Source organism: Cyprinus carpio, chromosome A19 (assembly GCF_018340385.1).
Source record: "Cyprinus carpio isolate SPL01 chromosome A19, ASM1834038v1, whole genome shotgun sequence".
Classification (NCBI taxonomy): domain Eukaryota; kingdom Metazoa; phylum Chordata; class Actinopteri; order Cypriniformes; family Cyprinidae; genus Cyprinus; species Cyprinus carpio.
Window position 1 is genome coordinate 860961 of NC_056590.1, and position 15265 is coordinate 876225.

At 32.7% G+C, this 15265-nt stretch overlaps 1 protein-coding gene across 33 annotated transcripts in view; it reads left to right on the forward strand.

Moving 5' to 3' along the window:
- Window positions 1–15265, forward strand: part of LOC109062068 (regulating synaptic membrane exocytosis protein 2-like) — a 128403-nt gene that overhangs the window by 60564 nt on the left and 52574 nt on the right. For 32 of the 33 annotated variants that reach the window (XM_042775963.1, XM_042775962.1, XM_042775965.1 and 29 more), the window contains 6 exons: window positions 2505–2624; window positions 3281–3380; window positions 4800–4923; window positions 6607–6653; window positions 6753–6862; window positions 13663–13793. In XM_042775963.1, the coding sequence (XP_042631897.1) occupies window positions 2505–2624; window positions 3281–3380; window positions 4800–4923; window positions 6607–6653; window positions 6753–6862; window positions 13663–13793 (632 nt within the window). Of the gene's footprint in view, window positions 1–2504; window positions 2625–3280; window positions 3381–4799; window positions 4924–6606; window positions 6654–6752; window positions 6863–13662; window positions 13794–15265 lie in introns of those variants that run through there. The other variant, XM_042775997.1, reaches the window with a different exon arrangement.

The following is a 15265-nucleotide window of genomic DNA, read 5'->3' on the forward strand; positions in this document are numbered from 1 at the left end:
TAATCTGAAATGAACGAATTCAAATTAAAAACTATTATTCTCTGATTATGTAATTTGTGTGAACTTAAGCGAGTCTTTCCCGTCTAAGAGCTCATTATCTTCAGACATACCTGCGAGCAAACACCCTCATCACCTGGATACAAAAAAAATAGATAAAAAAAAGATTCATCTACATTTTATTGTTTTTGGAAGAAGACCTAATATGAGGAATAAGCCAGAATTTACCTCAGAAGAACAGCGCGATCTGATCAGCGAATAATTATTCAGCAGATGAGATAATTTCTGTAATTTATTCTTGGTTAAATTTTTAGTTATTTTTACATAAACTTTATGCATTTTACTAGTTGGACTTTAAAATATCTTGCCAAACTGAAATGTGTGAAGGCAAGTGAAATATGCTGAAATTTGATATACATTCAGATATATAGGCAACTTTTTATATAGGCTAAATGTCGTTACTGTTCTGTCCCCATCATCTGCTATTTCTACCACTTAATCAAGCCACTCTTCTTTAAAACGTGATGCCGTTTTATCTCATGTCATTACGTTTGCGTTAGCTCTCGTGTTGAGCCATTTCATCCGCAACCATTAAAGTATTGGATTTCTACTGCGGCCGATTCAGTGCACATCATTCTCTTTCTATGAAACCTGTAAACCGCATTCACCGGTTCCAACTCTAACGACACCAACTCTATAGCGGTTTGTTCGAGCATTGCAATTATTTAACACTTACCAATATTAATTCAAATGGCTTTCCCAAATTATTTTCGCATCTGTCCTGTGTGCAGAATATTATTTCTTCTGTGTGGTCGTGATGAAAGAAGTAACATTGCCTATGGCTCCTGATGATACAGTATAATGAGGTCTTATGAAGCAAAATGATTGGTCTGTGTGGAAAACTGAGCATTATTTACCACATTATTACCTGTAATCATGAGCCACAGGCAAACAGCGAAGTCCGATTCTTTTTTTGCGAACTGATTCTTTCGGACAGAATCATCAAGGACCATGGTTTCTGCTAAGAATCTTCTTTACTTTTCTACTGAACAAAAAACTCATCTACAGTATGTCTTGGATGACCTAAGGATAAGTAAATAAACAGCAAATTTTCTTTTTGGGTGAACTGACCCTTTAATATGAAATCCATATTGAATTTTCACAGGTGTTTTAAATACGCTTTGCATAGTGATGTGTTTTAGGTTAAAATAAATGTCTGTAAAGTTAACAAAAACATAATGGTAATTTTCTGCCTAGATAGTTTCCATTTTCTTGTGCAGTGCAGACCAAAATGTTATTAGCTGATCATCTTCCCCTTCCCTGAAGCTCTTAAATGTCATTCAGTTTAAATGTGGTGCAAACTTTTACAAACGTGTCAAGGGGGAAAAAAGCTAAATTATATTATACATAGAGATCAAATTTGCCACAACATTTACATATCTTGATGCACCATATGAATTGAGTGCATATTAGATAAGAGAACTACAGTGGATGGGAACATTTTCAGGCTTTTCCTTATATTAGTTAATGACATGGGAGTGAGAAAATGATGAAAGGGTTTTTAATTTTTGTTTGAATTATTCCTTTAAATGCCATAAATTTTATGGTATTTATTGATTTATACATTTATAATGACAAGATACACAAAAATACATTTTTTAAAGTCATCATGAAATCAAAACAGACCTTATACTTAATATATGTTCCTTGTCTTACTGGGAACGATTCATGTGTCCATGTTATTCCATAAGATTAAAAAAAAAAAAGGCTTGTCTTCATAATTCATCAAAATGAAATAACTTGCTCCAACTAGAACAATGTTTGTTTTCAGCTGACATTGCAAATCTCTCTTACAAATCTTCTCGGTTACACTTTAGATTAGGGAACACATATTCACTATTAACTAAGAGTTTTCCCTCAATAAACTCCTAATTTGCTGCTTATTGATAGTAAGTAGTTGGTTGTTGTAGTAGTAATGTTTAGGTGTGGTGTTAAGAGATCTAGAATATGGTCTTGCATTAATATGTGCTTTATAAGTGTTAATATACAGGCAGTATGGTAATAATATGCATGCTAATAAGAAACTAGTTAATAGTGTATAGTGTTAGCATCTTCTCTTACCAATCTTGTAACTCCATTCTGGTCTTGTCATGACTCAATCACATCTCAATGGATAAATTCAAATCCCATCCTACATTTTTTTTTTTTTTCGGTAAACATACTGTTTCACTCAAATATATGATTACAAAATTAAAATTATATTTTAAGTGACACCTTGGTTCGGTTTGTGCCTTCACAGCAAATAAGAGTTATTCACATCCTGCTTTAATTTCCCTGAGCCTGTGCATGTGCATGTGTTTGTAAAGTGTTTGTGTGTGTGTGTGTGTGTGTGTGTGTGTGTGTGTGTGTGTGTGTGTGTGTGTGTGTGTGTGTGTGTGTGTGTGTGTGTGTGTGTGTGTGGATGCTTGTATAAAAACCAGAGGTGTATTGTCACTTTGACCCTGTAGCACCCGGTGACATGGCAACCATCCAAAGATGGAGAGCGCCTAATAGGGCGGATAGTGCTAAACAAGCGGATGAAAGATGGCACGGTGCCCAGAGACACAGGGGCACTTCTGGGCCTCAAGGTAAGAGATCCCCAAACACTGTCAAAGTTCACTCGATCAAAGCCATGCTAATGACCCTAGATCATAAGAGATCTTCAGCAAACCCTCTATCAACTTGATACACAATGCACAGTGTACTTACTATATATAGTTTTCTTGAAATTTTGATCTTATTGCGTTAGTTCTTGTATTATAAATTGGTTACTGATGGTCCTTTACACTTAAAACAGTAGCCATTTCCACAAAAGGGTAAATTAAGGCACTGTTTGTGCTGGTGTGCTTTAGTTCCTGAAAGTTTGCCCACTCGCTGTCTTCCAGCCATTATTTGAGTACATTTCTGTGAATAGAGAGCAATATTTCTTGTGCAAACTGTGCTTAGCTTTAATTTTTTTGGGTGCATTTGCTGAGTTGCTTGATTTGCATGATTCCTTTAGTGAGTGGGGTGTTAAAACAATGCAGAAAAAGCATGCAAATACTGTCACTGTCAGCAATCCCTGTTTATTCTTAGTGAACAGTATTAGCACATGGTATTGATGTGGATCTCCATCTTTTCTCCATAGCACACGTCAAACTTTCAGCATTTAAATTCCACCTTCCATGCCCCTTGTAGTAACACATTGTAGTTTCATGTAAAAGATATTTGAAATAATTAGCATTGCGTGTTGTCTGTATTGCAGGTGGTGGGAGGGAAGATGACAGAGTCCGGCAGACTTTGTGCTTTCATTACGAAGGTGAAGAGAGGAAGTCTAGCAGACACTGTCGGCCATCTCCGACCAGGTAAATGCATCTATTCAGATTTAACAAATAAACACATTTCTTTCAACTTGCTTTAGACTGTGGAAGGCGTAAAAGCATTTGGTCTGAAACCATGTGAAGTCTGTGATCCTGCTGAATTATGGGATTCTGTGTATAAGTAAAGGTTTTTAGGTGCTGCTTTATATTAGGTGTCTTTAAATACTACTGTATGTACTTAATAATAAAGTAACAAATTGTTAGGTACAGTGTACCCATTGTGTTCATGTTGAACTGCAAATCCCCTCTGTTGCTATTGATGAGGATACAGGTTAGTTTAGGGGCAGGTTTGGTGGTCTGGTTAGGTTTAATGGATAGAGGTCAACAGTGTAATTTTAGATGTATCTACAGAACATTTTCCCATTTCAATTAACCAGTAAAATTTAGATATATCTACAGAAATTAAATACATATGTAATTGCAGGATGGTATTTTCAAATATAAATGTATGTACACAATAAGTGCACTGCATCAAATAATTAACTTAAATGTAAGTACATAGTAGGTAAGGACACTTACTTTAAAGTGGGTCCTTTCTACATGTTTTTAACATAAAAGGTAAGTTCACACAAAAATGGAAATTCTGTCACTCTCATATGGATTACTTTTACAGTGTCTTTATGAACTTTTTGAAGATTGAAAGTTTTGGTGGAATGGACTTTCAATGGAGGGACGGAAATTACTTTTCACTAAATATATCATAATTTGTGTTTAAACCGTTCGTTCAGTTCATATTGGATTTATATGAAATCATAGGTTTGAGTTCCAGGGAACACCAAAACTGATAAAATGTAAATGTGTCTTGAATTTAATGTAAGCCACTTTGGAAAAAAGCTGCTGCCAGAATGTAAATTAATTACTTTTACAGTGTCTTTATGGACTTTTTGAAGATTGAAAGTTTTGGTGAAATGGACTTGAAAGTGCAGTGGAGGGACAGAAAGTGCTTAGGATTCGTTAAAAATGAATGTACCTTGAATGCAACGTAAGTCACTTTGCATAAAAGTGTCTGCCAAATGTAAATGAATTACTTACCTGTTTTTGTGAATTTTACAAAGATTTAACATTTTGGTTGCATAGACTTTCAGTGGGAGGACATAAATCTTAGAGATTTAAGTATCTTCATATGGATTACTTTTACAATATCGTTCTGAACTTTTTAAAGCTTAAAAGTTTTGCTGGAATTAACTTTCATTGGAGGGACAGAAGTCTCTGGTTTCATTAAAAATATCTTCATTTGTGTTTCGAAGATGAAATAAACACTTATCTATCCCTAACAACACAAAAACAACAAAATCATAACATAACACAAACATTTGGGTGAACTATCCCTTTAACTAGCGTTGGTTTAAGTGCAGCTTTATCATATTTGATGTCGTATTGATGCAGTGTTGTGTCGGTCCTCAGGCGATCAGGTCCTGGAGTGGAACGGGAGGGTCTTACAGGGAGCCACATTCAAGGAAGTTTACAATATCATTCTAGAATCCAAGCCAGAGCCGCAGGTGGAGCTGGTGGTCTCGCGGCCCATCGGGTGAGTGAAGCGGGTGATGGATCATTACTCAACGTGTCAGTTCAGGGACACAGAGCACATTTTCTTTGACAGAAGAGCTTTATGAAGAAGGATAGCCTGTGGGAGCCCAACATGTGAATGCTTATATTCACATACACACACACACACAAATGTAGAAACTTGAACTTGTACACTATTTGAAATGAAAGTCCTGCTTCAGGTTAGAACAGATTGACATAATTAGAAATGATTGTTTGTTACTTTCAAAGTGCTAGGCATTTTTCCGCTTAAACCATTGAGAGTCTAGCAGCAAGATGGCCAGGTGTACACAAAAACCTTGATTCAAATGTAAAAATTTAATTATACAACTTTTTACACAAATCCTTGGGTGCTTTTGGAATAATTTAAGTAGACAACTGCATGAAATATATCACACTGTGCAGTTGTTTTTTGGATATTTTATTAGGTAAATCTTATATATTGTTCCTTTAACATCGTGCATATCTTAATTGCTTTTTTGGGGGGGGGGGGGGGGGGGGGGGGGGGGGGGTGGGTTATTTCCTTAAAAAATTATATCATCTCAGATTTTATCCTCAGTAGCAAGTTTGATTCATTTTTGATTCACATCTCAGATTTTATCCTCAGTAGCAAGTTTGATTCATTTTTGATTCAGTGAATCATTTAAAAATCAAAGGACTCCTTATAATCACCCAAAATGTTCCCATGTGTCACTTCTCATGCTTTAAAATGTTGTAGTCAAAATATACACTGTTTAGACTACCATTCAAAAGTTTGGAATAATTATAGTTCAATTGTTTTGAAAGAAGTCTCGTTTACACTTTATTTTAAGGTCCAATTCTCACTACTAATAAACCATTAACTAAGGCTGCATTTATTTGATCAAAAATACAGTAAAAACAGTAATATTGTGAACTATCATTACAATTTAAAACAACTGTTTTCTATGTGAATGTAATTTATTTCAAAGCTGAATTTTCAGCATCATTTCTCCAGTCTTCAGTGTCACATGGTCCTTCAGAAATCAGTATAATATGCCGATTTGATGCTGAAGAAACATTTCTGATTATTATCAATGTTAAAAAAAATTCAGCTACTCATTAATGCAATCACATTAACATGGAAACCACACACAACAAAAAAATCTTAATCATTCCAAACTTCTGACTGGTTGTGTATGTAGCTGTGCTGCTAAATCAACAAAAAAATCTTAATCATTCCAAACTTCTGACTGGTTGTGTATGTAAACAAAAAAATCTTAATCATTCCAAACTTCTGACTGGTTGTGTATGTAAATATTGCTGTTTATAACAGCATCTAACAGTGTATATAAAATGACTAAAATGATTAGAATTATTTCACACGTTAATTTATAGAAAAACAGTGTGGATGTCTTAATTATTTTTAATTACATTTACCTAAAAATGTTAAATCTTCTTGACAACAATGGCTGTTTGGTTGAAATGATTGTTTAAAACCATTTCAGAGAATATAAATAAATATCAGAATTTATATTTAAATTCATTCAAAGCCTTACATTTTAGCCACAGTATTTCACCCAGCCATATTACCTTCTGGTATATGGTTGGGATGCTTTGAGTATTTTTTATTTTTTTTATTTATTATTATTATTTTTACAGACACACACATGCTATCATTAAAATGCTCTTTACTTTTTTCTTGTAGAGATGTCCCTAGAATACCAGAGAGCACACAAGGACAACTTGAATCAAGTAAGTTGTGCTAGTTTTGATATATAAAACGTATCAATACTTTAGCACTGCCTTTCCCAGCAGGAGGATCAATCTAAACATTCTTGGCCTATTTTTCAGGTTCAAGTTCCTTTGAATCTCAAAAGATGGGCCCGTCCATCTCTGTCACGTCCCCCATGAGTCCTGGCATGCTCCGGGACAACCCTCAGTATCTGTCCGGACAGCTCTCAGTGAGTACCCGCATCTGACTTCTTTTCTTTGGCCGCTCGACTCAGGGCTTCACTGATGATGAAATGGCGCTAGCTTTGAGGTTTAGCGATTATTTCACTGTGTCTTCAGGGAGTTTGCCAGCACTCACTGTTCATTCACACAGATATCAGCCCAGATCTAAAGACAAAAGGGTAAGAGTAGATAAGATGATATAAGGCCTTAAAAGAAATGCAGAGTTGACAAATGGACAATGATAATTTTTTTAGTAAGTTATCTTTTATACTACTGTTCAAAAGTTTAGGCTCAGTACGATTTTTATTTATATATTTTATTTTTTAATACATTTTTCATACTTTTATTCAGCAAGGATGCATTAAATGGGTCAAAAGTAACAGTAAAGACATTTATAATGTTACAAAAAAAATCTATTTCAAATAAATAGAGCTTTCTATTCATCAAAGAATGCAGAATTATAAGCAGCACAACTGTTTTCAACATTAACAATAATAATCTTTCTTGAGCAGTAAATCATCATATTATAGAGATTTCTGAAGGATCACGTGACACTGAAGACTGGAGTAATGATGCTGAAAATTCAACAGCTATTTTAAACCGTGATAATATTTCACAGTATAACTGTTTTTACTTTATTTTTAATCAAATAAATGCAGGTGAACATAAAAAAAATCTTACTGACACCAATCTTTTGACCAGTAGTGTATTTAGAAGCAGACAGATTGTTTACACACATATTTATTTATTTCACTGGTTCATTGAAATGGGAAAAATACAGATATTTCACGTGGCCTCTGCGAGCATGGTAATTATAACACAATTTTAAAACAAGCCGTTAAGTGTAGTTTTAATAGGAGTGCAGCATGTCACGCTGCAGAACAGAATGCATTAACATCTCGTTTCCTCATAAACATTACACATTTTATTAATTGTAGGAGTTAAAACTCTCCCTCATCCTAATTTACGAGCATAAAAATACTTGCTGTTGGTGTCCTAATTAACAAAATGTTTGATGATTTTCATCAGATTGTGTAATTAGAAGTAGATCTCGAGTCACTCTAAAGGACTTAGTATTAGCAATATTTTATTTGTGTAACATTACTAGGACAAAATGTAAATTAACGACCAGTCTGTTTTGAAAATACACACTGATTAGGTTGTGCCAGTGCATTGAAATTATATTTCTATTCATTTTGAAATTTGATTTTGACAGGCTTAGTGGAATGCTGAATGCTACAAGCATTAGAATGTAATTTGAATGGAGTGTTCTGAAGTTAAATAAGCATAATCTTAAGATATTTCAAATTATTTAAAATATATAACGGACACGTCACATCATCTTACATTTGTAAGTCTGACATTTTCCAGTCAGGTGTGTTTTGCGATTCTAGACAGTTGTGTGTCAGTGCTAGACAGCGTCCGTCACAGAGCAGTCTGAGTCCTGGAAAGAGTCCTGACACGGAAAAAGTATTATTAGTTTTCAAGCTTGTTACCCGATTGACGTAGACTCTGCAGATCTGCTCTTACGGTTTGTTAGGAAAACACACTTCCTTGAAAGACTAGCTATTGTACTTTGTGCTGAAGTTGGTGTGTTTACTTGAACGATCAGCCTCGATCTTTACTGCAGTTTAGCGTTTCAATAATTTACACTGTTTGCATTATCAGTGTCTCTAACTGTGCGCCGAAGACGTGTGCGAGGTAAGTTTGACCCAGGTGCTTCAGGCATGGATACAGATTAGCCATTACTGTGCCTTTTAATTGTTTAATAAGGAAACGAGCTGTAGCGACAACTGTGAACATGCTAAATGTGGAGAGATTGTGTTTAAATAGGAAACGCTGTTTATTAATAATAACAATGTGTGTGCTTTTTCTGTTTTTGCACTGAAGTGTGTCTGTTCTTCTGTCCGGGTGATGCTTTTAGTGTCTCACTATGGTTTGCGCTGTCGTCAATTTGATTTCTTTGTGTTTGGAATGAGGGAGATTTATCCTAAAATACTGAAGTCAGAATACTTACTGTGTACACACAAAACAAAAACACAAACATACTAAAGAAAAACAAAAAAACAAACAACTCATCATTGCTGCATGTTGTTGTTTATATATTATTGAGAAACACAAGTAATGCATTAAAATGTTTTAGAAGGAAACTAAATTTTAATATTATAAATATAAAATTCTGCATTTGACTTTTTTATTAATATCATCTTAAAGTCTCTTTAAATTTTAAAACTTATTTTATATTATAAAAACATGAAGTCTCTTTAAATTTTAAAACTGATTTTATTTTAGACAAACATTTTCCATTCTTCGTTACATGACATGAAACGTTATATAGGTCTGTTATAATATTATATAAAAAATTTTTAATAAAAAAATTATTATGTTAACAACACTTAATAAATAAGTACAGTATACAGTAACAAAGCACTTATAAATCATAATAATAATTTATTGTTATTTCAAATTTTATAAAATGTAGTCTCCATTGTTAATACAATAATATGCACAAATAGTGAGTTCTCTATTCAATGTCACAATAGTTAACAAATTATTGTTTAAGTAGTTCATATATAGAGAGTTACATAATGTTTTATTATAGTTTGTTAACAACACAAAGCATAACTGATGTGCAGTATTTAAACCAGGAGTAAAGGAGTTGTTAATTGTTATCAGGAGTAAATAGTTCTCACTTTAGATTAGGTCACAGAAAATACTTAATTAAAGGCAATGACCTTCCTTTATTAGACATGAATTGCATTAATAAGTGTTCCTAAAATGTTTACAAATTCATTAGGCATACATCAGTTCACTTTGCACATAAACATTACACATAAAGTTTCTTTACTATAAATTAATAACTTTTTGATGCTTTTGTGACCTTTATATATTTATTTATATATTTATTCCCTATCCTAAACCTCCCAACTTAAAAAAAAAAAAAAAAAAAAAAAAAAAAAATGTAACAGGCAGAAAAATGTACAATGACAGTAAATGTGTACATTTTGTTTTCATCTCAGTGCAAACGAAAGTAAATGAATGTTTCATAAAATACATACAGCTACTCGTGCGATCACATTAAGATACATCAGTTAGCGTTAGGATACAACGAGTAGAAAACAAAAGGATAAAAACACATGATTTAATTCTTTGTTAGCTAATTAAACAATAATAATTTGTAAATTACAGTGACAATGAATGAAGAACTTCCTATTTGTAGCTTATTAATGTATTAACGTTTATTTTTTTTCCTAGTTAGTACAATTAGTACAAGTTTTGAAAAGAAAAAAAAACCTTTAAGAGGTTCAGTTTGGATCAGTACTATGAAATATAATGTTCTTTGATACAATGAAGAGATTCAGTATGTTAACCGCACTTTCAGGATATTATTGGCATAGGGCTGTTTAATCGCGATTATAATGAATCACGAATTGATTTCAATGCTCCGAAATAAACATTTGTAAATACATAATATAGTACTTTATTTACTTTATTTATAAATGCACAAAAATAACACAAACACTCAACCCTCTGGAGACGATTAACGCGTATACGCGTATGTAATAATAATAGTAATAATAATAATAAACAAACTTTTATTTTGGATGCAATTAATCGCGATTAATCAGCCCTACATTGACATAAAACCTGCCGTGATGCATCTTAATGTGGCAGTTTGAATATTTAAAAAAAAAAAAAATTAAATATAGATTTTTTTATTTTAAAAAGTACATGCTAATATGTGTTGATGTGTCGCTGTGGATACAATACTTATGCTGCATTATGAAGTATGTCTTGACTCGCCCTAGCCGCATTACGGAAGTAATGTACTTGAACAACCCGATCACATACAACGCCTCTATTTTTTGATTCGTGTGCCTCTGTGCAGTTTTGCTTTAGAAAAGCGGTCTTATGTCACTCAGTTAGGCTAAATCTCTTCTCAAATTTTTCGTTATCATCCGTGCACCTCTGTGCATTTATTCTTAATTCTTTTGTTTTCTTGTTAATTTTGCTTATCTGCTTAGTCCAGAGTCCAATGCCTTAGTAGAAGAACCACGCCCCTTTTGTCCCTAGGTCCAGGTAACATCGTCAGACTTCTCTCTCTTTCTCTGCTCAGTCTCTTTTTAATCTTTTCTTTCATTTCTGGCAGTCTTTCTCAATCCTTCATTACTCTCTCTCTCTCTCTCTCTCTCTCTCTCTCTCTGCGTTATTTGGAAAATGCACTGCAGGAAAACGGCAGCATTCCAAGTTTCTCCCCCTTTGCTCTTTTGTTCAGATTTTATTTTTTCCCCTAAAGTTATACGTCATTGCCCTTGCGATTTATAGCCACAATTCATAAGAGCTGTTTCATTATTACAGTATGAATTTGGCTTAATTAATTGAACGGCCATCTTGCTGAGGCTGAAATATTCTAAATGAATTATATACCATTTATTTTATTCTCTATTTAAATGTGGCATGATTTTAGCATCGTTTATTATATTGAGTCTCTTTAAATTTTAAACATTTTTTTTAGAGAGACATTTTTTAAATTTTTGTCATGTAACATGGAACGTTATATTTGTATTATATTGTATAGAAAATAGTTTGTATGAAATGCAAATGTTTTCTTAAATTTTTAGTGTTCAAAATTAATTAATGTATTATTTTTAGTACAAAAGAGGCCCGATTTGGATAAGTACTATCAAATATTATGTTCTGTGTTACAATGAAGAGATGTTAATTACCATACTTTCAAGATAATATTGCATTTTCCAATGTAGAACATTTCTCTAAACCTCACAGATAATAAACAAATTGTACCAATGACTATTTATGCAAACCTGTATGATTTTCTTTCTTATGTGGAATGCAAAATTTGGCAAAATATCATTGACATAAAACCTGCAGTCTTAATGTGGTAGGTGGAAGGACAATAAAAAAAAAAAAAAAAAAAAAAAATATATATATATATTATATATTCTAGTAGTATATTGATATGTTATATATATATATATAGATAGTATATATATATATATATATATATCCCCCATTTAACTGCAATAATAAACTCCAATAGTTGTTGCTATAGTTTTCGACAATGGAGTTTTAGATGAAAATGGATTTTATACTGTTTCCAGATGCAGTCAACTAATAAAAGCACAGACCTCGATGCGTCTGTAGAAGAATCAAACGGTACAATTTGTTTGGACTGAAGCCTTCCCCCTGCTGTTTTTGCAATGGAAGCGTCCTGGATTGCTCTTGTCTGTATTGAGCTCTTTCTGTTGCTTTGCTGCATGCATTAGTACTGGAGTATTTATCTAGAATAGCAAGTTCTCTCTAAAGGTGCATTATAGACTTGTGTTTCTTTCAGCTCTAGTGATCTGGAAGGGCAAATACTGGGAAGACTGAGAATTTCTATCAATGAACACTTAAGAAGTGCTCAACATTAAATAAATAAATGTTAACTTTTTCCTTCAGAAGTCAAAGCTAGTATTATTCAATTTATTGATTTAAAAATACTATTTTGTATGTGAAAAAATATATTTAAAAATATATATAAATAAACAAATATGTAATTACATTACAGAATAAATTGTGGATATTATTAAAAGTTCATTGAAATATTGCAAAAAAATATGTACATGTAACTTTTCATTTATTTTTTATTCAGTAAAGTACATTAAACTTTTGATTTATTTCAAAATATATTATTAGATTGAATGATGAATTTGATTATTTCATGATTCATTTATTCAGAGTATTTTTGTTCTCCATATTTCATAACCGTCCTGCAGTCTTCCAGTTTGTCCATCTGTAGCATACTGCCAATTATACCAGAAACTCGTCCCTCAGTTTGTAAAATAAAAATAAAACCACATTTACATTATCAGGATCCTTTTGAGAAATAGCTGTATGGGGCAAGATTGAAACAAGCATGAATTTATATGTGTAAGCCATTTGTAAAACAATATTTTATATAAAAAACCAACTGGCACTTTGAATTGCCTTTAATTTTGTTATATTAATTTTAGTTTAAGTTTTACAAATGTGCTTTGGTCATATATATTATTATTTTCTTTATATATATATAATATATATTTTCTATATATTTTTCTTTATATATAAATATATTATATAGATATTATATCATTTATTTTTATTGATTATATATTATATTAATTCAATTACATCAACCTAAACATATCACAATAAAATTCAAAATTCATTATCATCAATTAACAACTACACCCCAAACTACTTTTCTGTTTTTCTGTTTTAAGTTTTATAATTTAATATTCAATTTTTAGTTGCCAGGGCTACTTTTCTGTTTTTCCTGGTTTAAGTTTTAATAATTTATATAGTCATTGCAGTACTGTGCAATAAATAAATAAATTACAGTGCCTTGCCCTATAGTCATTGCAGTACTGTGCAATAAATAAATAAATTACAAACTGAGATACAAGTAAAAAAGATTGACTGTAGTAAAGAAGTTGTCTAAACCTGGAATATTAAGTGCAACATAAACTCTGACCCCCTAAACACCGTGGTATCAAACGTGATTCAGCGCTAGCAGTAGTTGAATTTGGTGTTTGTGTTAGTGGTGAATTTAGCTGATGATTAAAGGCAGAGGAGTCGAGAGGTAGTCAGCTTGATGTAGTTGGTGTGTGCTGCTGCTGTTTCTGCTCTGGGAAAGATCTGCCAAGCATGTGATGCTGAACACATTGCACAAGTGAAGGACTCTGCAGGTCTGCCCCCACTGGACCTTCTGGGGGTGAGTTCTCCTCACAGACCTCCTAAGCACAGCAGCGCTCGTCTCTTCCTGCAGGTCAAGCTGTGGTACGATAAAGTAGGACATCAGCTCATCGTCACTATCCTGGGTGCCAAAGACCTGCCTTCACGAGAAGACGGGCGACCCAGGAATCCATACGTCAAAATCTACTTCCTCCCCGACAGAAGGTACGTGCACGTCAGATATATATATATATTGCATAAAGATTTTAAATTATAATCTCTAATGGCATCCTTTGTGAGCAACGCTAACAGTACTGTTCAAAAGTTTGGGATCGTTATAATTTTTTTGTTTTCCCGAAAGAATTCTCAGTAACACTTTTTCACTATTAACTATGACTTTTCCCTCAATAAATTCATATTTACTGCTTATTAATAGTTAGTGAGGTAGTTGTAAAGTTTAGGTATTGGGTAGGAATAGGGATGCAAACTAAGGCATTAATATGTGTTAAATTAGTACTAATACGTGGCTAATATTCTAGTAATATGCATGCTAATAGGTAACTAGTTAAGAGACCCTAAAATAAAGTGTTAATGAATTCTCTTATGTTAACCAAAGGTGTAATTGATTGATTTATTTGATCAAAAATACAATAAAACTGTGATATTGTGAAATATTATCATAATTTAATATAACTGTTTTCTATTTTAATATATTCTTAATGTAATTTCTGTGATGCAAAACTGGATCATTACTCCAGTCTTCAGTGTCACATGATCCTCCACAAATCATTCTGATATTCTTTAATAATTCTAAGAACACATGGTTTAATCTAATTTTATAATTTAAAATGTAACATTTAAATCTAAAATAAAATAAAATAATGTACTGTATATTTATATAAAAATCATTTGTTATATTTGAAAGTGTGTCTAAATATATTGATTCTATTTTTATTCATATTTTTATTTTGGGGGGTTAGGGCAGTTGAAAAAACAGCAGCAGCATTATTGTAATAACATCAGTGGTTGCTTCTGTATTGGTAATAGCAAAGCACACAATATTATAAGTTTAAAGAAGTAAAGTGCAGATATATTGTATGTTTGTGCGTCTATCCACAGTGAGCGCATAAAGACTTCAAAATCACTCAGATATATCGACACAATTACTTAGTCATCAAATGTATATTTTAAAACGGACAGTTCCGGTCCTTGATTCTGATTGGTTGAGCCATGTTCAAAGCTGTTGTAAATTACTCTACAGACATACACCTTTGTTTACGTTTGTGTGTTGCTCTGCAACCACTTTGTTGGAACCACAACTGTTTCTGAGGAACTACATTGTTTGGCGGAAGAATACTGTTTTTATTAATATCATTGCACTTTATTTGCTGTGTTTTATTCTGTGAAACCTTACTACGTATGTGGAATAACCGTTTTATAAAAGCAATAATCCCTGTGAAGCTGTGGTTTACAGTGAATTTATAACAGCTAAGGGGGTCGTGCCTAACAACGCCCCGTAGCTGTTATAAATTCACTATAAACCAGGGCTTCTTGGAACTTATTGCTTTAGTAAACCCATTGAGTAGTGTATTTAAAAAAAATACAAATAAAATAAATAGCAAACTTTAATAAAACCAAGAATTCAAAAGCTACTGAAATCCTCAAACTCCTCCCTTTATAGAAAGGATTTTAACTTG